General features: G+C 45.8%; 1 protein-coding gene across 1 annotated transcript in view; it reads left to right on the forward strand.

Moving 5' to 3' along the window:
• Positions 1 to 1,268: 1,268 nt before the first annotated feature.
• Positions 1,269 to 22,617, forward strand: part of PHTF1 (putative homeodomain transcription factor 1) — a 245,573-nt gene continuing 224,224 nt past the window's right edge. The window contains 2 exon segments of the mRNA XM_040339390.1: positions 1,269 to 1,484; positions 14,976 to 15,048. Of these exon segments, the coding sequence (XP_040195324.1) occupies positions 15,004 to 15,048 (45 nt within the window). The 5' untranslated portion in view covers positions 1,269 to 1,484; positions 14,976 to 15,003.

Below are 22,617 nucleotides of genomic sequence, written 5' to 3' on the forward strand. Positions count from 1 at the left end.
TAGGCACGGCAGAGCGGGGGTGTGTAATTTTAATTTTTCTATTTTAATTCTGCACTGACTGTCTTTGAAATTACCCCTGCCCCCTATTAAATCCAATCTGGGGACAAAACCAGGGACAGACTTGGTCCGGGGACAGTGTCCTCAATCGGGGGACTGTCCCCTGAAACTGGGGATGTCTGGTCACCCTATCCTACAACAGCTTATTCCAGGTGTGCCAGTTTATGATAACCAGAAAGCAGGAACTCAAGTACAACCGAAATGTCTACACCACATGCTCCACACATTGAGACCCACTGCCACAGTAAGGCCTATGAGGTGGTTTTCAAAGAATCTGTCCTAGTTCATGAGCTATGAATGTGTCAGTCACCAGAGGTTCAATAGTGGATACCTCCCGCCCCTCTACCATTATTACCAGGACATCCAGACGAAGCCTTGAACCCTGACAATATTACACAGACCACCTGTCACCCAATATAGGTCTATGCTCCCGCTCTGGAGTCCTCCAAACCACCATCCACTGATATGTTGCTCGGACAGGGGCGGACTGACCATTTGGGCTCTCGGGCACTGCCCGAGGTCCCCATGTCACTAGGGGGCCCCATCAGGGTTGCCAGCCTCAGTAAAACCAGGAACAGTATGTAAAAATCTGTGTTTTTTTAAAAAAATCCCAAGATTTTATCTGCCCCGCCTCTCCATTACCCTTTTTATAGTGTGTGTATATGTGTATTCTGTGTGTGCATGTATACTGTATGTATGTGTATACTGTGTGGCCCCATAATCTCCTATTGCCCAGGGGGGCCATAATCTCCTATTGCCCGGGGGCCCCATGAGTTGTCAGTCCGCCCCTGTGCTCGGATGTGTAATACGGCCATTGCCAGCACCAAAAAGATCAGAAAACATTTAAAAAATGCAGAATGTTTATTCAATTGTGGGAAAGGGATAGGGGAGGAGCAAGGAGAAAAAAGGTTGTATTGAATGATGTTGAAAATGAATTTCCAAATAAACATGGATCTTGTTCTGAAGGAAGATTTCCAAGGACAATGCCTCAAAAAGTGTCCCTGTAAAGCAGAAAGTGCTGAGAACAATGACTAGGACTCGGCTAGGAATCCTGCAAGTCTGGTAAAGGACTGATAATGTAATAAAGATACTAACTGCCACAGAATATACCTGCCCATGTGAAATGATAGGGCAGGGTTTGTGCTATCACTTTAAATGCACTGTGTGTACAATGGATTTCATCACAGATCCGGAAAAAGGAAGTGATTGTAGCTGGGAGTGTGTGAGTGTGTGTGAGTGTGTGTGTGCACTGAGCGGGCACCTAGCTATGGGTCCATCACATGAGGAGCTCCGGACTATCACACACCCCGGGAACTGCCTTTTACTATGTGCTTAGTCATTGAATGGGAGAGCAGGCTGAGGGACCTGACTGGGAGTAGTCCATTACATGTCTTCTGTACGACACACTGCAACTGGGAGCTGTGCAGGTGAGCTGTGCCTGTGTGTACACCTTATTGTGTGTGTATACATTGTGTGTACACAACTCCTCATACACCCGGCTCTTCTATCACTAGGGGCTCTCTGAGGGACAAACTATTCAGGCAATTGTCTATGTACGGTAATCGCCAGACACGGGACCAACCCCCCCCACACACACACACACACACACATTCTATTGGGGATTGTTTACAGCTTTTATTGGTTACTAAATAATTTCTCTCTCTCCCCCTCTCTCTTTCATTCTCTACCCCTCTCTCTCTCATTCTCTCTCTGTCATCCTCTCTCATTCTATCTATTTACTCTCTTCTCTCTCTTCTCCCATTCTCTTCTCCCATTCTATTTACTATATATTCCCTCTCTCTCCTCTAATTCTCTCACCCCATCTCTCTTTCATTCTCTACCCCTCTCCCCCACTCTATCTTCTCTCTCTCTCGCTCTCTCTTTTTTTTCTATCTATTCATTCTCTCTCTTTACCATTTTTTTTTCTTTCTTTTTTTCTTTCTTTCTTCTCTCCAACTCACTCTTTGCTTTCTTTCGTCTCTCCAACTCACTCTTTGCTTTCTTTCGTCTCTTCAACTCACTCTTTCTTTCTTTCTTTCTTTCTTTCTTTCTTTCTTTCTTTCGTCTCTTCAACTCACTCTTTCTTTCTTTCGTCTCTTCAACTCACTCTTTCTTTCTTTCTTTCTTTCTTCTCTCCAACTCACTAGTGATGTCGCGAACATAAAATTTACTGCTCGCGAACAGCGAACGCGAACTTCCACAAATGTTCGCGAACCAGGCGAACCCGGCGAACCTCATAGACTTCAATAGGCAGGCACATTTTAAAACCCACAGGGACTCTTTCTGGCCACAATAGTGATGGAAAAGTTGAATTAAGGGGACTAACACCTGGACTGTGGCATGCCGGAGGGGGATCCATGGCAAAACTCCCATGGAAAATCACGTAGTTGACGCAGAGTCTGGTTTTAATCCATAAAGGGCATAAATCACCTGACCTTCCTAAATTGTTTGGAATAACGTGCTTTAAAACATCAGGTATGATGTTGAATCGATCAGGTAGTGTAAGGGTTACGCCCGCTTCACAGTGACAGACCAAACTCCCCGTTTAATGCACCGCAAACAACCGCAAACTCCCCATTTACACAAGGTTGGATACAAAGCTAGCCATGTCCCGTTCCTTGTCCTCACTGACGTCATTGAATGTCTCTTCCTTCACCCAGCCACGTACAACACCAAGGGTCCCTGAAAGGTGACAACAGGCCCCCTGGGATGCCTGCTGTGGTTGGTCCTCCACCTCCTCAAATCCACCTTCCTCCTCTGACTCCTCTTCTTCAGACTCCTCTCTCTGCATTGCCCCTTTACATTACACAGCACCCTGCACCTCTGGACCCCTTTACATTACACAGCACCCTGCACCTCTGGACCCCTTTACATTTCACAGCACCCTGCACCTCTGGACCCCTTTACATTACACAGCACCCTGCACCTCTGGACCCCTTTATATTACACAGCACCCTTCACTTCTGGACCCCTTTACATTACACAGCCCCCTGCACCTCTGGACCCCTTTACATTACACAGCACCCTGCACCACTGGACCTATTTATATTACACAGCACCCTGCACCACTGGACCCCTTTATATTACACAGCACCCTGCACCACTGGACCCATTTATATTACACAGCACCCTGCACCACTGGACCCCTTTATATTACACAGCACCCTGCACCTCTGGGCCCCTTTTTATTACACAGCACCCTGCACCTCTGGGCCCCTTTTTATTACACAGCACCCTGCACCACTGGGCCCCTTTATATTACACAGCACCCTGCACATCTGGACCCCTTTACATTACACAGCACCCTGCTTTTCTGGACCCCTTTACATTGTCAGTATACACTGTCACCTGTCAGTATATTAGAAAGAGCGGATCTAGTCTAGCTAAACTCAATACAGTGTATAAATATATATACAAAACCTGGGATGCATATATATCCTCTACACACTGTAACTCTAACTGACTAGCCTGCCTGCCTGCTCTATCTAACTCCAAAAAATGAGGAAAAAAAAGGAAAAAAAAGCAGACTGATGGACTAGCCCTAAAAAGGACTGTTTGGGGTGCTGTCAGGACGCTGTCCTTACAGCAGAGATCAGATGAGTCTTTCAGGACTGGAGTGGACACTGAATACACTGGCCTAGCTATAGATTTCCCTATTAAATCAGCAGCAGCTACACTCTCCCTCCTCTCACTAAGACTGCAGCTTCAGAATGAATCTAAAATGGATGCTGTCCAGGAGGTGGGAGGGTCAGGGAGGGAGGATATGCTGCTGATTGGCTGGAATGTGTCTGCTGACTGTGAGGTACAGGGTCAAAGTTTGCTCAATGATGATGAATAGGGGGCGGACCGAACATCGCATATGTTCGCCAACGGCGGAGAACCCGAACAAGCGATGTTCGCCGGGAACTGTTCGCCGGCGAACTGTTCTGTACATCTCTACAACTCACTCTTTTTTTCTTTCGTCTCTTCAACTCACTTCTTTCTTTCTTTCTTTCTTTCTTTCGTTCGTCTCTTCAACTCACTCTTTCTTTCTTTCTTTCTTTCTTTTTTTCTTTCTTTCTTTCTTTCTTTTGTCTCTTCAACTCACTTCTTTCTTTCTTTCTTTCTTTCTTTCTTTCTTTCTTTCTTTCTTTCGTTCGTCTCTTCAACTCACTCTTTCTTTCTTTCGTCTCTTCAACTCACTCTTTCTTTCTTTCGTCTCTTCAACTCACTCTTTCTTTCTTTCTTTCTTTCTTTCTTTCTTTCTTTCTTTCTTTCTTTCTTTCTTTCTTTCTTTCTTTCTTTCTTTCTTTCTTTCGTTCGTCTCTTCAACTCACTCTTTCTTTCTTTCGTCTCTTTCTTTCTTTCTTTCTTTCTTTCTTTCTTTCTTTCTTTCTTTCTTTCTTTCTTTCTTTCTTTCGTCTCTTCAACTCACTCTTTCTTTCTTTCGTCTCTTCAACTCACTCTTTCTTTCTTTCGTCTCTTCAACTCACTCTTTCTTTCTTTCTTTCTTTCTTTCGTTCGTCTCTTCAACTCACTCTTTCTTTCTTTCGTCTCTTCAACTCACTCTTTCTTTCTTTCTTTCTTTCTTTCTTTCTTTCTTTCTTTCTTTCTTTCTTTCGTCTCTTCAACTCACTCTTTCTTTCTTTCGTCTCTTCAACTCACTCTTTCTTTCTTTCTTTCTTTCTTTCTTTCTTTCTTTCGTCTCTTCAACTCACTCTTTCTTTCTTTCTTCTCTTTCTTTCTTACTTTCTTTCTTTCTTTCTTTCTTTCTTTCTTTCTTTCTTTCTTTCTTCCTTTCGTCTCTTCAACTCACTCTTTCTTTCTTTCTTTCTTTCTTTCTTTCGTCTCTTCAACTCACTCTTTCTTTCTTTCTTTCTTTCTTTCTTTCTTATCTCTCACCCCCATCTCTCTTTCATTTTTTCTCTCTCTCTCTCTCTCTCTCTCTCTCTCTCTCTCTCTCTCTCTCGCACGCACGCTCTCTTTCATTCTATCTTTCTGCTCTCTTCTCATTCTATCTATCCTCCCCCCCTCTCTCTTTCATTGTCTGTCTCTCTCTCTTCTCACCCCTCTCTCTCTCTCTTTCATTCTATCTATCTATCTATCTATCTATCTATCTATCTATCTATCTATCTATCTATCTATCTATCTATCTATCTATCTATCTATCTATCTATCTATCCTCTCTCTCACCCTGCTCTCTCTTTCATTTGATCTATCTACTCGCGCTCTCTCTCACCCCCTCTTACATTTTATCTTTCTTTCTTTTTCTTTCTTCTCTCTCCAACTCACTCTTTCTATCTTCTCTCTCTAACTCTCACCCCCATTTCTTTCTTTCTTTGTTTATTTTATTTATTTTTCCCTGTCTGTTTTCACTGCCATCTCCTTCCCTCTAACTAGAACCCCCAAACATTATATATATATATATATATATATTTTATTCTAACACCCTAGGGAATAAAATGGCGGTCATTGCAATACTTTCTGTCACACCGTATTTGCGCAGCGGTCTTACTACAAGCGCACTTTTTGGGGAAAAAATACACTTTTTTTTTATTAAAAAATAAGATACCAGTAAAGTTAGCCAATTTTTTTTTTATATTGTGAAAAAAAATGTTATGCTGAGTAAATTGATACCCAACATGTCACGTTTCAAAATTGCGTCCGCTCGTGGAATGGCGACAAACTTTTACCCTTTAAAATCTCCATAGGCGACATTTAAAAAATTCTACAGGTTGCTCACATGTGTGATTTGAACACCACTTTCATATGCGTTCACTGCTCACGTATGCGTTACCCCAGTGGCACCTTTAAAATTTTCAGGTATCAGGGAACCCCTTTTTAAATCAATTATGTTGGGGTCATTAGGAAAATGCTTTTTACATTGATGGGCAGTGGGAAGAATATCCCTCTTTACAGTACAGGTCAGAATGCTGCCCTCACTCATCGACAGCTAAAAAGATCACTGGTGTCATGCTGCCAGTGTCGTTGGACTTGGAACTATGCAAACACCATCAGGAACCCCTAGCAAGAATAGAAGATCCATATTTGAGTATGACTGATCTCTATTGTATTGGTTGAACTCGATGGCTTGTGTTTGTTTCAAACTAAATACGTAACTGTGTGTGCACTTATGTGTTTTCTGTATGACTGTGATAGAAACGTCACGTCCTACTGGGACAGGGATTTATGAATGCTTCAGTCAGGACCAACAATTAAAACTTAAAGAGAGTCAATCCTGTTAAGCCTCGTACACACGATCAGAATTTCCGATGGAAAAAGTCAGAATGACTTAATCCATCGGTAATTCCGACCGCGTTTATGCCCCATCAGACTTTTTTCTGAGGAATTCCATCGAAGTTTAGAGAACATGTTCTCTTTTACTCCGATGGAATTCCGTCGGAATTCCGATGTGAGTTTGGCCGGTCAAAAATCGATCGTGTGTACGGGGCATAAGGAGTCATGGAAGCTGCCATTGCTAAACTCTCCTTTTGAGAATGTTTGTTCCCTGGCTGTGATGCTGAAACTTTGGCTTCAGTGCTTTTTGAATGGCTAAACTACCTGGGAATAGTATAGAGATCAGGAATGCTAGTACATTTCGGACATTTTTTGACAGCATATTTAAAGCCAGGCAACTATTTCGGCTTTGTTTTCCAACAGCCAGCATTGCAGTACCTTCCTGATGACAGAGTCAGAACTTTTAATCTAAGTTCTGCTGTGGTGCACCACACCACCCTACTCCCTTTTGTCATTGATCCGATGAGCTGAGAACACTAGCTTGTGAATTACTGGAGGATTTCCAAAACACACCCACTACAAGTTCTTTGTTTTTTGGTCATGTGAGAAACAGCAAATACAAATATTAGGGCCCTTTCACACGTACGGACAAACGGTCCGTTTTTTACAAGTCCGCTTACGGACTTGTAATGTATCCCTATGGGATTGCAGACGTTAGCGGATGATGCATCCGCAAACATCCGGGTCCGCAAAAATCCGCTTTTGCGGACTGAAGAAAACCCTATTTCTCTTGTCGTCCATGGACGGACACAGCCTCTTCATTCATGACAAAGTGGGTTATGTTCCCTGTTTACAGGAGAGGACTAGGCAGAACATGTTAGATACATATACATGTCATTTTAAAAACAGAGCTGAACAGCCCCGCCCAGGGGGCGGTCCCTCCGGACATAACCCTCCTCCCAGCAGCATGCAGCCTCAGTTTCGTTCTGCCTAGCAAAGGAGAAGGACGTATGGCTCCCTTTGGGCCCAACGCCCGAAGAAGGATTTTGTTTTATTTTTCTATTTATTTTTATTTTTCTACAACCGTCGGCTGAGAGACAGGCTGGATATTATAGATCCTTGTAGTCTTCTCAGTTCGGCCAGCGAGCGTGGGCACACCCTTGCAAAGAGGCTGGGTCTGCCACGACATGCCCCATGACTCCTGGGGTGGCCAGTGAGCTTTGCTCCGAGGTCCGCACATGACTGAGCTGTAGTGTTGTCTCACTCACAGTGGACCGGGCTGACGGCTACCTCCATTGCGGTTGTATGCCTGTCTGGAATGCACCAGTGAGTCATCGCAAGGACGGGTAAGTACAGTCCCTTCCTCTGAGGTGGGGTGGTACGGCTGGGCATTCCTGGGGTTTGGGTATCCTCCCTTCCCTGCTCCCCCTTTTTTCCCTCTGCTGTGCATGCTGTCGGGATGGGGCGGGGGTGGGGACACCTGGTGGAGTGTACTGTGCGCCTGGCCTATGTGTCTCTTTTTTCTTTTTTTTTTTTTTTTACTTTGGAGTGTCACTTTTTTTAAGGTTTGGGGGCTGAGCAGCCTTTCCTGGCTTTCTCCCCTTTTTAAATGCTGTGTTTGCCGCGTTCTGGCGGCGCTGGAGCCATTTTTTAGTGGGTTTTCAATTAACATTGAAAATCCCATTGGCGGCCATTTTGCTGTAGCCGCACCAGGCTCCACGTGGACGCTCGGCGGCCATCTTGCTTGAGTCTATCGGCCTCTAGCGGTGGTTTTCACGGCGCGCAACGCCGTTCTCCTCACAGCATTCCACTACCTCACGACTTCTCCACACATCACACACGCTGTGTGCAGGACACGGGCAGCGGCGCGGAGCAGTTCTTCTCCGGTGGTGAGTCCCCTGTACACCTCCCCCCCCCCGGTCAGCGCAGCAGGAGTGGTGGGTGGCTTTTGTGTTCATTCTGAACTGGGCCCTGGGAGCTTTTTTCCTCAGGTTTAAAGGAGTCAGTATCTAGTCCTACTTCCCCCCCAGCATGGCAGAGGCAGCTGGTACCTCTGCTTCTGCACTCACTATAGACTCCTTGTCGGCAGTCCTGGAGACATTTGTGGCCAGGGTGGAAGCGGCATGTGGCAGTAAAGGGGGTAAAAAGCGCCCCCTCCCTCCGCTATCCCCAGGGGAATGTTCAGACTCAGACCAGGACCTGGCTGCGCAGGTGCCTGGTTCTGTTGTATCTGAAGACGTGGACCAGGACCTTCCTGAGGAAGACACTGTAACTGGGTCTGGGCATGATAAGGCACTTGTCAGGGAGCTTATCAATGCTGTAAGGGACTCCCTTAAGCTAGATAGTACAGCTGAGGTATCCGCTGAGGGCTCGGTCTCTTTTGGTTCTCACAAATTAGACCGCTCTGTTAAGGTTTTTCCTTATGTGCCCTTCTTTGATAAATTCATTGATGCGGAATGGGAAAAGCCGCAGAAGGCTTTTGTAGTCCCTCACCGCCTGGCGGTTCGATACCCCTTTGAGGAGAACGTCTTAAAGAAGTGGGCTTCTCCTCCGGTGGTGGACCCTCCGGTCGCCCGGTTAAACAAAGTGACCACTCTCCCTGTAGAGGGAGTTCCTGCTTTTAAGGATCAGACTGATAGAAGATCTGAAGCACTGACCCGCTCCATGTTTACCATGCTGGGGTCTGCCTTGCGGCCTATTGTGGCCACTGCCCTGGTGTCTCAGACACTTACTGAGTGGGCAAAGATTTTGCGCCAGGCTGCGGAGGAGCACCAGCTCCCATCCGAGGTAATTAGACTGGCTGACCAACTGGTCCAGGGCCTTGTCTATGTTTGTGACGCTTCACTAGATGCAGCACCCTTGGTATCCAGGGCCTCTGTCTCGGCGGTGGTTTTACGCCGCCTCCTTTGGCTAAAATGCTGGTCTGCGGACCAGGCCTCTAAGAAGGCCCTGGCGGATTTGCCCTTCAAGGGTGAGAGGCTTTTTGGGTCTTCTCTGGACGACATTATCAAAGATGTCACAGGAGGGAAAAGCACTTTCCTCCCTCAGTCCTCCAAGGGGAAGGAACCCCGCCGCAAGCCGGGTCCTTCTTTTCCCGCACAGAAGCGCTTTTTTCGTCAGTCAGGGCCCGCGGGTAAACCCTCCCAGCCCGACAGGGGCCCAGCTGGGGGACAGAAACGTCCCTGGGTGCGTAAGCCAAACAAGCCGGCACCCAAGCCCGCAACTGCATGAAGGCCTGCCCCCGCCCGACTCATGGGTGGGGGGACGGCTTCGCAGGTTCACAGCTCGGTGGACCTCTCTGCTCTCCGACCGATGGGTCTGCGAGGTGGTCTCTTCGGGGTACAAATAGAGTTTCTTTCCTATCCCCCAAACAGATTCTTTCCCTCAAGTCTCCCTCTCCTACCAGCTCGTCGGGCTGCCCTGTTAGGGGCAGTAAGGGACCTGCTAGGTTGCGGAGTAATTTTACCTGTTCCGCAGGACGAGAGGTTTCAGGGTTTTTACTCAAATCTGTTTGTGGTCCCGAAGAAGGACGGGTTCCGTCCGATCCTGGACCTCAAGGCTTTGAACGTCTTTGTGAAGGTCAGAAAGTTCCGCATGGAATCGATTCGCTCGGTGGTAGGTGCGCTCCACTCGGGGGACTTTCTGGCATCCTTGGACATCAAGGACGCATACTTGCATGTCCCAATCTGCGCAAGTCACCAAAGGTTTCTGCGTTTTGCTATCGGGGAGGATCACTATCAGTTTGTGGCCCTCCCTTTTGGCCTGGTGTCAGCGCCAAGAGTTTTCACCAAGGTGCTCGCGCCGATCCTAGCTTTGCTGAGACAGCGAGGCATTGCCATCATGGGCTACTTAGACGACCTCCTTCTGAGAGCAGCTTCTGCCTCGGAATTAAGGGAGGACGTGTCTATAACCAGCCAGACCCTCCAAGAGTTCGGGTGGGTCTTGAACATTCAGAAATCGGTCCTGGTTCCGACTCAGCGCTTGGAATACCTGGGACTGATTCTGGACTCCTCAATGGCGAGGGTTTTTCTACCCCTGGAAAAATTGCAGACGCTCCAGTCTGCTGTGAGAGTTTTGACATCCCGAAAGTGGTCGTCTCTTCGGTTTTGTATGCGGGTTCTGGGCCTCATGGTAGCCTCGTTCGAGGCGGTACCGTACGCCCAGTTCCATACCCGAGTACTACAGAGGGAGATCCTGTCCAAGTGGAACAGATCCCCATTGTCTCTGGATCGTCAGATTCAGGTCAGCAATCTGGTCAGGACTTCTCTGAATTGGTGGTTGAGGTCCCCGGCTCTTCGAGCAGGGAAGTCTTTTCTCCCCCTCCAGTGGACCGTGGTTACGACGGATGCCAGCCTCTCGGGCTGGGGGGGCGTCTGGGGGGTCCAGTCGGCCCAGGGTCGTTGGACCCTAGCAAAGTCCCGTCTACCGATCAATGTCTTGGAACTTCGGGCAATCAGGCTATGCCTCTCCTCGTGGTCAAGGAGGTTACAGGGCCGCCCGATCAGGATTCAGTCGGACAACGCTACGGCGGTGGCTTATATCAACCATCAGGGGGGAACCCGAAGCTCGACTGCAGCGTCCGAGGTCGCTCACATCCTAAGGTGGGCAGAAAGAAGCGTGCCGGCTCTGTCGGCGGTCTACATCCCAGGCGTGGAGAACTGGCAGGCAGACTACCTGAGTCGCCAGATGTTGGACCAGGGAGAATGGTCGTTGCATCAGGAGGTGTTTCAACTCATTTGCAGGAGATGGGGATATCCGGATGTGGATCTCCTGGCCTCTCGTCTCAACCGCAAGGTGTCGAGGTTCGTGGCCAGGTCCAGGGATCCCTGGGCAGACGCGTCAGACGCGTTGGTAGCTCCATGGGGTCAGTATCGATTGATCTATGCATTTCCCCCACTGAAGTTGCTGCCTCGACTGCTCCGCAGAGTGGAGGCCGAGGGGATCCCGATGATCCTAATCGCCCCGGATTGGCCCCGGCGTCCGTGGTACGCCGATCTCGTGCGCCTAGTGGCGGATACGCCCTGGCGGCTGCCAGTGCGGGAGGACCTACTGTCCCAAGGTCCTATACTCCATCCTGCTTTACAGTCGCTGGCTTTAACGGCATGGCTATTGAAAGCCAGGTTTTAAGGGACCGAGGTCTTTCCGACTCGGTCATTCCAACTATGCTGCGGGCTAGGAAGTCTTCCTCTAGGAAGATTTACCATCGCACTTGGAAGGCCTACATCTCTATGTGCGAGGAGATGGGTTGGCGTCCACGGACGTATTTGGTATCCAGAATCCTGCTGTTTTTACAGCGTGGCGTGGATCAAAAGCTCGCCTTAAGCACCATTAAGGGTCAGATTTCAGCCCTGGCTGTGTTCTTTCAGCGGCCTTTGGCGGCCCATTCGCTGGTGGGTACTTTTGTGCAGGGGGTTCGTCATATTCTTCCCCCTTTGAGACCACCTCTTCCCCCATGGGATTTGAATCTGGTGCTCTCGGTTCTTTAGAAATCTCCCTTCGAGGACATCAGAGAGATCCCTCTCTTGACGCTTTCTCAGAAGGTGGCCTTCTTGGTGCCGATTACATCTGTCAGAAGGGTTTCTGAGCTGGCGGCCTTGTCCTGCAAGTCACCATACTTAGTTCTCCATAGGGACAAGGCGGTGTTACGTCCGCGACCTTCCTTTCTTCCGAAGGTGATTTCATCTTTTCACCTTAACGAGGACATTGTACTTCCGTCCTTGTGCCCTAAGCCGGTGCATCCTAGGGAGGTTGCACTTCATTCCTTGGATGTGGTACGCGCCCTGCGGGTGTACCTGTCAGCTACGGCTCCGTTTCGGAGGTCGGACTCACTTTTTGTGTCGGTATCTGGTCCACAAAGGGGCCTGGCGGTCTCGTCAGCCACCATTTCTCGGTGGATCAGACAGATTGTCATACAGGCTTATGCTCTTAGGGGGCGGGCGCCCCCGTTTCCGGTCACGGCACATTCCACCAGGGCAATTGGTGCTTCCTGGGCTTTCCGACATCAGGCGTCTGTCTCACAGGTGTGTAAGGCGGCGACTTGGTCGTCCGTTCACACTTTCTCAAAATTTTACAAGGTTGATGTGAGTGCATCTTCAGATGCTTCCTTCGGCCGCAAGATTTTACAGGCGGCTGTTTAAAGTTGCATCTCCTCCGTTGAGGAGCTCTGCCTGTTTGGGGTGAAGTTGTGTGTGTTTTTATTGACTGATACTGTTCCCACCCCTCATTTTTTTGACACTGCTTGGGGACGTCCCACTTTGTCATGAATGAAGAGGCTGTGTCCGTCCATGGACGACAAGAGAAAATAGGATTTTTTGTACTCACCGTAAAATCCTTTTCTTTGTCGTCCATGGACGGACACAGCACCCACCCCTCCTTTTTTTGGGTTTGTACTGCTTGTTACGAACTGAGGCTGCATGCTGCTGGGAGGAGGGTTATGTCCGGAGGGACCGCCCCCTGGGCGGGGCTGTTCAGCTCTGTTTTTAAAATGACATGTATATGTATCTAACATGTTCTGCCTAGTCCTCTCCTGTAAACAGGGAACATAACCCACTTTGTCATGAATGAAGAGGCTGTGTCCGTCCATGGACGACAAAGAAAAGGATTTTACGGTGAGTACAAAAAATCCTATTTTTTCTTCCGTCCGGCGGAACGGATCGGATGAATACGGACACACGGTCCGTATTCATCCGATTCCCCATAGGGGAGAGCGGAGGAAAGACAGGGCGGTCTCTGCACAGTGTGCGGGGACCGCCCTGTCCGCCGACAGTTTAGCGGGGATTTACGGATGATCCCCGCTGAGCCGACGGACACACACGGGGCGGATCAATACGGATCCGCTCCGTGTGAAAGGGCCCTTAAAGAGGTTTCTTTCAGCCACTAATTAAGTTCAAACATGAAATGGTAGTTACTTGGCACACATTCTAGGAAGTGACCCTGTGAGATTGTATGTGGATTCAAGCTAAAGGGAATTATATAAAGCTCCGATTTATATTGAAAATGGAATGCTAGGCTATGTTTTTTTAAAGCCCCTTCCCCCGACACTTTCGCCAACACTTGAAATAAATAAAAACTCACACCCGAGGTCGGAAGCGTCTATGGTTGCAGTAAGCTGATCCACTTTCCTATACTTTCCCTGAGTTGGCTGGGTGAAATCCAGCTCATAGAAGTCCAGGTGATTAACACGTGTGCAGAATTGGATGCAGTAAACCAAGCGAGTATTCTATTACTAGGTTAGGACCCGCTAATTCGGGGTACTTTGTCGCAGTAAGTGGGCTTAGCACTATATGACCATATAGTGTGACCAAACCCCCGTATTTTTTTTTTAATATGTTCAGGTGTTTTTATCTAGCCTTGCAGGATAAATGTCATTCTTGAATGTGTGCGCTATAATCTGTTTTGTAAGAGTATGCTATGGTCTGCCCAGTGCTAGCATAGAAGCTTCCGATCTGAGGTCTGCATTGTTTTATTATTTTGGAAAAGTCAAGGGGCTTGCAAAATGTTGTTTAACCACTCAAGGACCGCCTAACGACGATATACGTTGGCAGAATGGCACCGCTGGGCACAATCACGTACCTGTACGTGATTGTATAAAGCCCAGCGGTGGGTCGCGGCGCGCTCCCGCGACCCGGTCCGAAGCTCCGTGACCTCGGCCGCGGGACTCGCGGACCTGATCGCCGCTACAGTCCCGCGATCGGTCCCCGGAGCTGAAGAACGGGGAGAGCCGCGTGTAAACACAGCTTCCCCGTTCTTCACTGTGGCGCTGTCATCGATTGTGCGTCCCTATATTAGGGAACACACAATCGATGACATCAGAGCTACAGCCACACCCCCCTACAGTTGTAAACACACTTCAGGGAACACATAACCCCTTCAGCGCCCCCCTGTGGTTAACTCCCAAACTGCAACTGTCATTTTCACAATAAACAATGCATTTTAAATGCATTTTTTGCTGTGAAAATGACAATGGTCCCAAAAATGTGTCAAAATTGTCCAAAGTGTCCGCCATAATGTCGCAGTCACGAAAAAAATTGCTGATCGCCGCCATTAGTAGTAAAAAAAAAATAATTAATAAAAATGCAATAAAACTATCCCCTATTTTGTAAACGCTATAAATTTTGTAAACGCTATAAATTTTGCGCAAACCAATCGATAAACGCTTATTGCGTTTTTTTTTTTACCAAAAATAGGTAGAAGAATACGTATCGGCCTAAACTGAGGGGAAAAAAATTATATGTTTTTGGGGGATATTTATTATAGCAAAAAGTAAAAGATATTGAATTTTTTTCAAAATTGTTGCTCTACTTTTGTTTATAGGGCAAAAAATAAAAACCGCAGAGGTGATCAAATACCACCAAAAGAAAGCTCTATTTGTAGGGAAAAAAAGGACACCAATTTTGTTTGGGAGCCACGTCGCACGACCGCGCAATTGTCAGTTAAAGCGACGCAGTGCTGAATCGCAAAAAGGGGCCTGGTCTTTTACCTGCATTTTTGTCCGGGTCTTAAGTGGTTAATATATGATAAATTGAGTGAAATTCTTGATTGTTGGTGTTTACTCATTGATTAGCATCACTTTTTGTTACTTTACTGCCCTCTGTAAATTGCTGCAGTGTTTATTAAACAATAAGATAAATACACTAATTTACTTTTTTACAGTTTCTAAACCAAACTGCGCCATGTTATGATTTGTGTTCTACATTCTACAGATACAGGTTCCAATGAAAGGATAGAGGAATGGCTGCTGAGAACAGAGATTCAATATCTTGGTATCAGAAGAAAGTGAGTATAGTTTTATTATAATTATTGTCCGCTGCTTGCTTACACCACATGTTTCCACACTAATAAAGCATCAAGTTGGAGATTGCTTCCTTGCACAGCACCTATCTTCAAAGGCCCTGTTTCAGGCCCACAGAGTCATCTTGCTTCACTGGAAAGGTGCTTCCCTTCCCACCCATTCAGAATGGGTAACCCATATGGGCACCACCAGCGTTGACTGGTCCATAAGGGGCCCAGGGAGCCGCTCCCCTAATTTTAATGTGCCGTCCCCCTAATCTACATGTGGGGTGCCAGACTCAGGTTTCTATGAGTTTTTTTTTTTTTTAAGCACATGATTCCTAGCCTGAGGCTCTAATTGGCTTCATAAAGGTTGGGCTCGGGGGGCAGAGCACTGTGCATTGTGAGGTTAGCGAAACAATATTCGCTATTGTCTTCCGGCTTCTCCTCCTGGCTAATCAGGACAGGAGGCGGATTTTAAGACTTTATTACCCGGGAGGAGAAGGAGGAGAAGTCGCAACCTGGATGGGTTGAAATGGGACCTGGCGGGGGGGGGGGGGGGGGTTTGTTTGATGCCTCCCAAAAAATGGAACCCTAGCCCTCACTGGGCACCATTCTCAGCTATGAATGGCTTATCTACCAACATAGAGGATGCCAGTTGAAATTTGAAAAAGTATGGGGTGGATGGTTAGATATTCCTGGACTGGTCCCCGTGGAACTTGTCATGGAGAAATTTCTAGGGTAATGTGTTTCTGGTCTTTGAACGTTGTTTGTCGAAATGCTTGTGTAATCCACATTACTAGAATTTTGTATGCAAATTTTTGCAGTTGGTTAATTTACACTTTGGGGGAGACATGGGACTTGGAATGGCGGGTATCAACTTTATTCATTTTGGACTGGAATGGAATACTGCCCTGTGGCCCAGTCTCCAAAGGGAGGAGAATGTCAGTATGTCACAGTACATGTTGGCATTCATGGTTTACTCAATTAACTGTAGCTTCCCAGTGCCAGCAGCACTCATGCAGCCCCAGACCATGACACTCCCACCACCATGCTTGACTGTAGGCAAGACACCTGGTTGCCGCCACACACAATTGACACCTTCTGAACCAGATACGTTTATCTTGGTCTCATCAGACCACAGGACATGGTTCCAGTAATCAATGGCCTTAGTCTGCTTGTCTTCAGCAAACTGTTTGCAGGCTTTCTTGTGCATCATCTTCTAGGACAGTGGTCTCCAAACTGCGGCCTGGGGGCCAGATGCGGCCCCTTGCTTGCTGAACCCGGCCCTTGGAGCACTATTTCCCCCACTATTCTTCCAATTGACATCAACAACAACCATTTCTCCCACTGACATTAACAATGGGTCACTTTTCTTCCCAATGATACCAACCATAGGGCACTTATTAAAAAATATGTGTTATCAGAGGAAAAAACTTAATAAAACATTAACAGCGCTTTCAAGTCACTAGCGTGACTTATGAGTTCAAAAGAATCTCATAACCTTAAATGAGATGATAAAAAAGCTCTCAGAGTCAAAACATTTGTTTGGCAGCTCCTATCAGTCTCTTTATATAGATAGCTCGGTCAAAAAGCTGTATGTGTGATGAAGTGTCCATTCACATATTGCTGCCAAAGCAGGAATTGTAGATGAAAAACTTCTCAAAGCACTACAGGACTGTATGCTTCACACTGATATCTTCCCCCTCTAGGTAATGTACTCACCACATATTAGGTGAAAGACAGCATAAGAAATCCTGGATCTCTGCTTGTTTCCTCAAAACTCTGGATGGATGTCAGCTGTGATGAGATCCTGGTGTGGAATCACTCTTGCTACAATTTATCTCTCTGCAGTTGTAAAGAGGTGTTTCCTTGGAACATTGGTGCAGCACAACGGTCATGCAGGGAGAAAAAGGGAGACTAGATAGTGTAAAACCCTTTTATTGTTAGTAATAATCCCCTGCTGCCCACATATGCTTACACGGTTTAAAATCATAAAAGGCTTGTCACTCAAAACTATGGTATCAGCTCACGCAGGGAGGATGTTCACAAATCTCTATCCCCTGTTTTGTAAGTCCCGGGTAAATACCAGTCTCAGTGCAAGAAAGCTTGTCGTGTAGTCACGCCCTGACGCGTTTCGTGATTGGCTCACGTCTTCAGAGGGCGTGGCTACACGATACGACTGCTCCTTATTTAAGGGAATGCTCAGGTCTAATTGCCCGCCCCTCCCTATGTGTGATACGTCCCAACATAGTCAGCTCCGCCTCTGTTGGACTCGTCACTAGTTGCCGCCGCCAATCCCGAGCGTCTCAGGCTCGTCGGCAGCATCATATGTCCCGGCCAATCCGCTCCATCTCCTCATACCCTCGTCACTGGCTGGAATGGCCAATCGCGGGTAATCCAGATATTTGCATATGTCAATGCTTGGAAGGCTAGATCAGCTGGGACGTGCAATTCATCTATAGCAGATGGTAACCTTCGATGCTACAGCGGGTCCATACTTTAATACAGATCCGCCGGCACCATTGTACCATACGCTAAAACGGGAAAATGAACTAAAAATGCATTAACAGAGGAAATTGCTTCTAACGCCAATACATAGTCATGACTGACATCCCTTTGTACAAAGTCTCAATGTTATACACTCGCAGCCAAACTGACGTGCCATATACTGCACGTCATCTGGCTGATATTGTTCAGCTAAAAAATAGTTTTTAATTTAACAATAAAAACATATACATTTAAAATCCAACATATATATTATAAAAAGTCTCTATGTACCTTATATTTATTAAAATAATCAAAATAAAATATTCATTAAAATTGATTACTATATTGTATAAATATACATAGTAGAAACCACATACTGATTAATTAACCTCCTCATACATTATTAAGGTAGGTAAACTAGGGTGTCATTTTCTTAGCAGTGACAGCTATATATATTAATTGTGTCCAAACCTATTTGTTGACACCATTAGGCAAGTTTGGACCTTTGTTAAGGGATCTCAATGGCCTGAAAGGTCAAAAACATGACCAGTGTGATCGACTTAAATTTATTATGCACATCCTATTGTGTGTGTGATATACATCTCAAAACTGTGAGGATATTAGTTGTATCATATATCACGCGCACAGAAATAATAATATTTACAGTAGTAGAGCTCTCCTTATTCACCTAGTGGTCACTAATGAAACAATTGAGGTCTACCTCTATGTTTAGGCCATTCGGACTTAAGGTATTGGTCCAATATAGCCACTGAGTCTCACGTTTAGATATCTCACGGACCATATTAGCCCCCCTCCAGTTACGATCTACACGGTCTATACCCCAAAATTTCAATCCGATGGGATTTTTATCGTGTTTGTCCCTGAAATGGAGGGAGACGCTGTGATCTTTGTAACCAATGGTAATATTATAGATGTGCTCCGATACCCTCTTGGTTAGAGTTCTTTTTGTGCGTCCAATATACATTAGGCCACAAGGGCATTCTAGAGCATATACCACATGTGTGGTTTTGCATGTGATACATTCCTTAATCTCGAATTCTTTTCCATTTGCAGTAGATGTAAATCTGGTAAGTCCTCTCAGGTGTGTTGATACTTGTTGGCATGATTTACATCTCCTACATGCTGTAAAGCCCGCTCTGTCCCAAAACATCTTGATTTTTTTGGGTGGATCCAGTACCTTTTTTACTATTTGGTCTCCAAAAGAAGACGTTCTTCTGTATATGAAGCGTGGATTTTCGGGCAATGACGATTTTAGTGTTCTGTCCAAGGTCAGAATGTTCCAATGTTTCCTGAATATAGCTTCTATTTCATGATATTGTTCATGATAGGTAGAAATGAAGCCCCATTCATGGGCTTGATTTGGTGCTCGATCTTTTGGTTCCAACATATTTTGTTGTGTGGTCTGTCCCACCTCTTTCATCCAATTGTCTAAATGCTCCAAATTGTATCCTTTTTCCACGAATCGTTGTTTAATAATGGAGGCTTGGGCCCAGTAGTCATCATCTTTAGTACAGTTACGCCTAATACGTGTGAATTGGCCCTTAGGTATATTTTTGAGCCATAGTGGGTGGTGCCCACTTTGTATTGGTATGTAGCTGTTCCTGTCTGTTTCCTTGAAATAAGCTTTAGTGTACAGTTGTCCAAGGCCCTTAATTACTGTAACGTCAAGGAAATGAATTTGTAATTGATTCCAATTAAAGTCTAATTTGATGCTGTTCTTATTACTATTCAACCAGTCTGAAAATGCTATAAGGGATTCCTCCGGGCCTTGCCATATCATAAACATATCATCTATGTAGCGTTGGTAAAAAATGAGCTCCTTTTTCTTGTTATTATAGATCCACTTATCCTCCCATTCACTCATGAATAGATTGGCTAGACTTGGCGCAAACTTTGCGCCCATAGCTACACCAATCTTCTGGGTGTAGTACTGACCCCCATACCAGAAATAGTTATGGGTAAGACAGTAGTCTAATGCCATTTTGAGGAATTTTTTCTGGATGAATGGTAGCTCGTCCCTCTTGCTTAGTGCCCAATTGAGAGCTAAGAGGGCGTCATCGTGTTGGATGTTAGTGTATAATGCTGAAACGTCAGCAGTAACCAAAAACACTTCTGATCCTACAGGGAATGTAACTTCCTTAACTTTTTGAATAAAGCTGGTGGTATCTTTCAAGAAGGCTTTTGTGGTGACAACGCTACTTTGCATAAAATGGTCTAGATATTGACCAATCCTAGCTGTGACAGAACCTATTCCGTTCACAATAGGTCTAGGGCACTATTCCTCCTTCTGATACCAAATGGGGCGATGTTTGCTCCCACTGATGCCAGAAAAATTTCCTCTCCTGCTGGCCACAGTCCGGCCCCCCTAAAGTCTGAAGGACAATAAACTGGACCTTTGTTTAGAAAGTTTGGAGACCCCTGTTCTAGGACGAAACCCATGCAGACCAATTTGATGCAGTGTGTGGCGTACGGTCTGAGCACTGACAGGCTGACCCTCCACCCCTTCAACCTCTCCAGCAATGCTGGCAGCGCTCGTATGTCTATTTCCCAAAGACAACCTCTGGATATGATGCTAAGCACATGCACTCAGCTTCTTTGGTCGACCATGGCAAGGCCTGTTCTGAGTGGAACCTGTCCTGTTAAACTGCTGTATGGTCTTGGCCACCGTGCTGCAGCTCAGTTTCAGGGTCTTGGCAATCTTTTTATAGTCTTGGCCAGCTTTATGTAGAGCAACAATTCTTTTTTTTCGTCTCCTCAGAGAGTTCTTTGCCATGAGGTGCCATGTTTTACTTCCAGTGACCAGTATGAGAGAGTGAGAGCGATAACACCAAATTTAACATACTTGCTCCCCATTCACACCTGAGACCTTGTAACACTAACGAGTCATATGACACCGGGGAGCTTATTGGATCCAATTTTTAGGGGACAGCACATTTACACTGTTATACAAGCTGTACACTCACTACTTTACATTGTAGCAAAGTGTAATTTCTTCAGTGTTGTCACATGACAAGATATAATAAAATATTTACAAAAATGTGAGGCATGTACTCACTTTTGTGAGCTACTGTATATGTTGTGCTCAAAAGTCTGTGTTCTCCAGTGTTAATTTTGACATCAAATCTAGTTTTAGTTTTAGCCATAGTCTTTTGACTAAAATGCCATTTTAGTTTTGGCCATATTTTAGTCATCTGGACTGTTTTAGTTGTATTTAAGTCGACTAAAATCTAATGGGTTTAGGTAAATTGTAATGCATTATTTAAGCATTTCTCTAGACTTTCCAAACTTATATACTCCTAAAGTAAAAATCTAATAACATGTAGTGGGAATGAGGAAGTGAGGGAGTGCACAGGGCAGAGAACTGGTTTGGGGAGGCTAAGCGCTGCTACCTTGCTGGGAAGGAAAACACTCACCAAGTGGTTTGCCGGGCATTTTTCCAGAAGTCGCAGGCAGACAGAGGGAGCCTGCGTCTCTCAGCCAACACCGCTCGTCAGGGAACTGGGGCTTTAACAGGCAGGCGGAGCTCAGAGGAAAGCAGAAGTTTAGGTGGATAAATATCCCTCCTTCAAATTTTATGTTTCGTTTTCGTTCGTTGACAAAATTTGGAATTGATTTTCGGCAAAGTTTTTGTCAGTTAACTTAATTCTCATTTTATTTTCGCTTAGTTTTTGTCACTGAAAACATGCAGCTGACGAAAATTATCATGAAAATATTTTCGTTGAAGAAAGTAACACTGGTGCCCTCTTTACAAATCTCCGAAGCAGTAGTGATCCTTATAACTCCAATGGTTTTCTTTAATCCACTATTTTTCAGATTCTGACCTATATGGTATATTACTAGAGGTCACATAAGGCACAAAGCAAAGCTCCCACTCCTCTCCTCCCTTTTTCTACAGTGGGGGCTGTGTAACTCAAAAGGAAAGAAGATTCACTCCATAGCTCAAGATGTGCAATCAACCGTTTATTGAAACCAATTAGGATACACTTACATAACCTTTTGCATGCTTATATCTGAGAGATCAGTGGAGTCGATAAGTTCATTTTTCACAAGTATGCTTGGTACTTTAGATGTGTGATATATTCCTTTTGCATACCATACTGGAATTGACCATGGGATTTAACCACTTGACCACCAGGCACGTAAACCCACTTAATAACCAGACCAATTTTCAGCTTTCGGTGCTCTCACAATTTGAATGACAATTACTTAGTCATACAACATTGTACCCAAATTAAATTTTTGTCCTTTTTTTCACACAAATAGAGCTTTCTTTTAGTGGTATTTAATCACCATTGGGTTTTTTATTTTTTGCGCTATAAGAGAAAAAATACTGAAAATTCTGTAAAAAAATGAAATTTTCTTTGTTTCTGTTATATAATTTAGCAAATTTTGTATTTTTTCTTCATTCTTTTGCATAAATGTGAAAGATGAAGTTACGCCGACTAAATAGATACCCAACATGTCACCCTTCAAAATTGCACACGCTCGTGGAATGGCGCCAAACTTCGCTACTTAAAAATCCCCATAGGCGACGTTGCAGGGTATTGTGGGGTGTTGCAGAGTATTGTGGGGTATTGCAGAGTATTGTGGGGTATTGCACAGTCTTAGTATGGGGCAGGGATGGCTGAGCAGGGATGGATGGCTGGATCTGTGACTGCAGTTGTCACAGATCCAGCCCACAGCACTCGTGCTGCATCCGCTCTCTCCCCCCCCTCTCCTCTCACACTGTACCGTTCGGTACTGAGAGGGGAGGGAGGAACCGGCGTCATAACATGATGCCGGTTTGTTTACAAGTGATCGCTCCGTCATTGGACGGAGCAATCACGTGGTAAACCGCAGCTATCAGCGGCGATTTACCGTGATCCGTGATGCGCCGGGTCCGGACATTCCAGGTCACGGACATTCCCGTGTGCGTGCCCCAGAGGGCGCGCGGGAGCGCGATTCTGGGAGGACGTCCATGGACGTCCTCCCAGAGTTAAGAAACCACCTTGTAGACGTATATCGTCTATAGGGCGGTGAGTAACTGGTTAAACGGTAATAAACTTAGAAATAGTAAAGAAAATG

This window comes from Rana temporaria, chromosome 2, assembly GCF_905171775.1.
Source record: "Rana temporaria chromosome 2, aRanTem1.1, whole genome shotgun sequence".
Classification (NCBI taxonomy): Eukaryota; Metazoa; Chordata; class Amphibia; order Anura; family Ranidae; genus Rana; species Rana temporaria.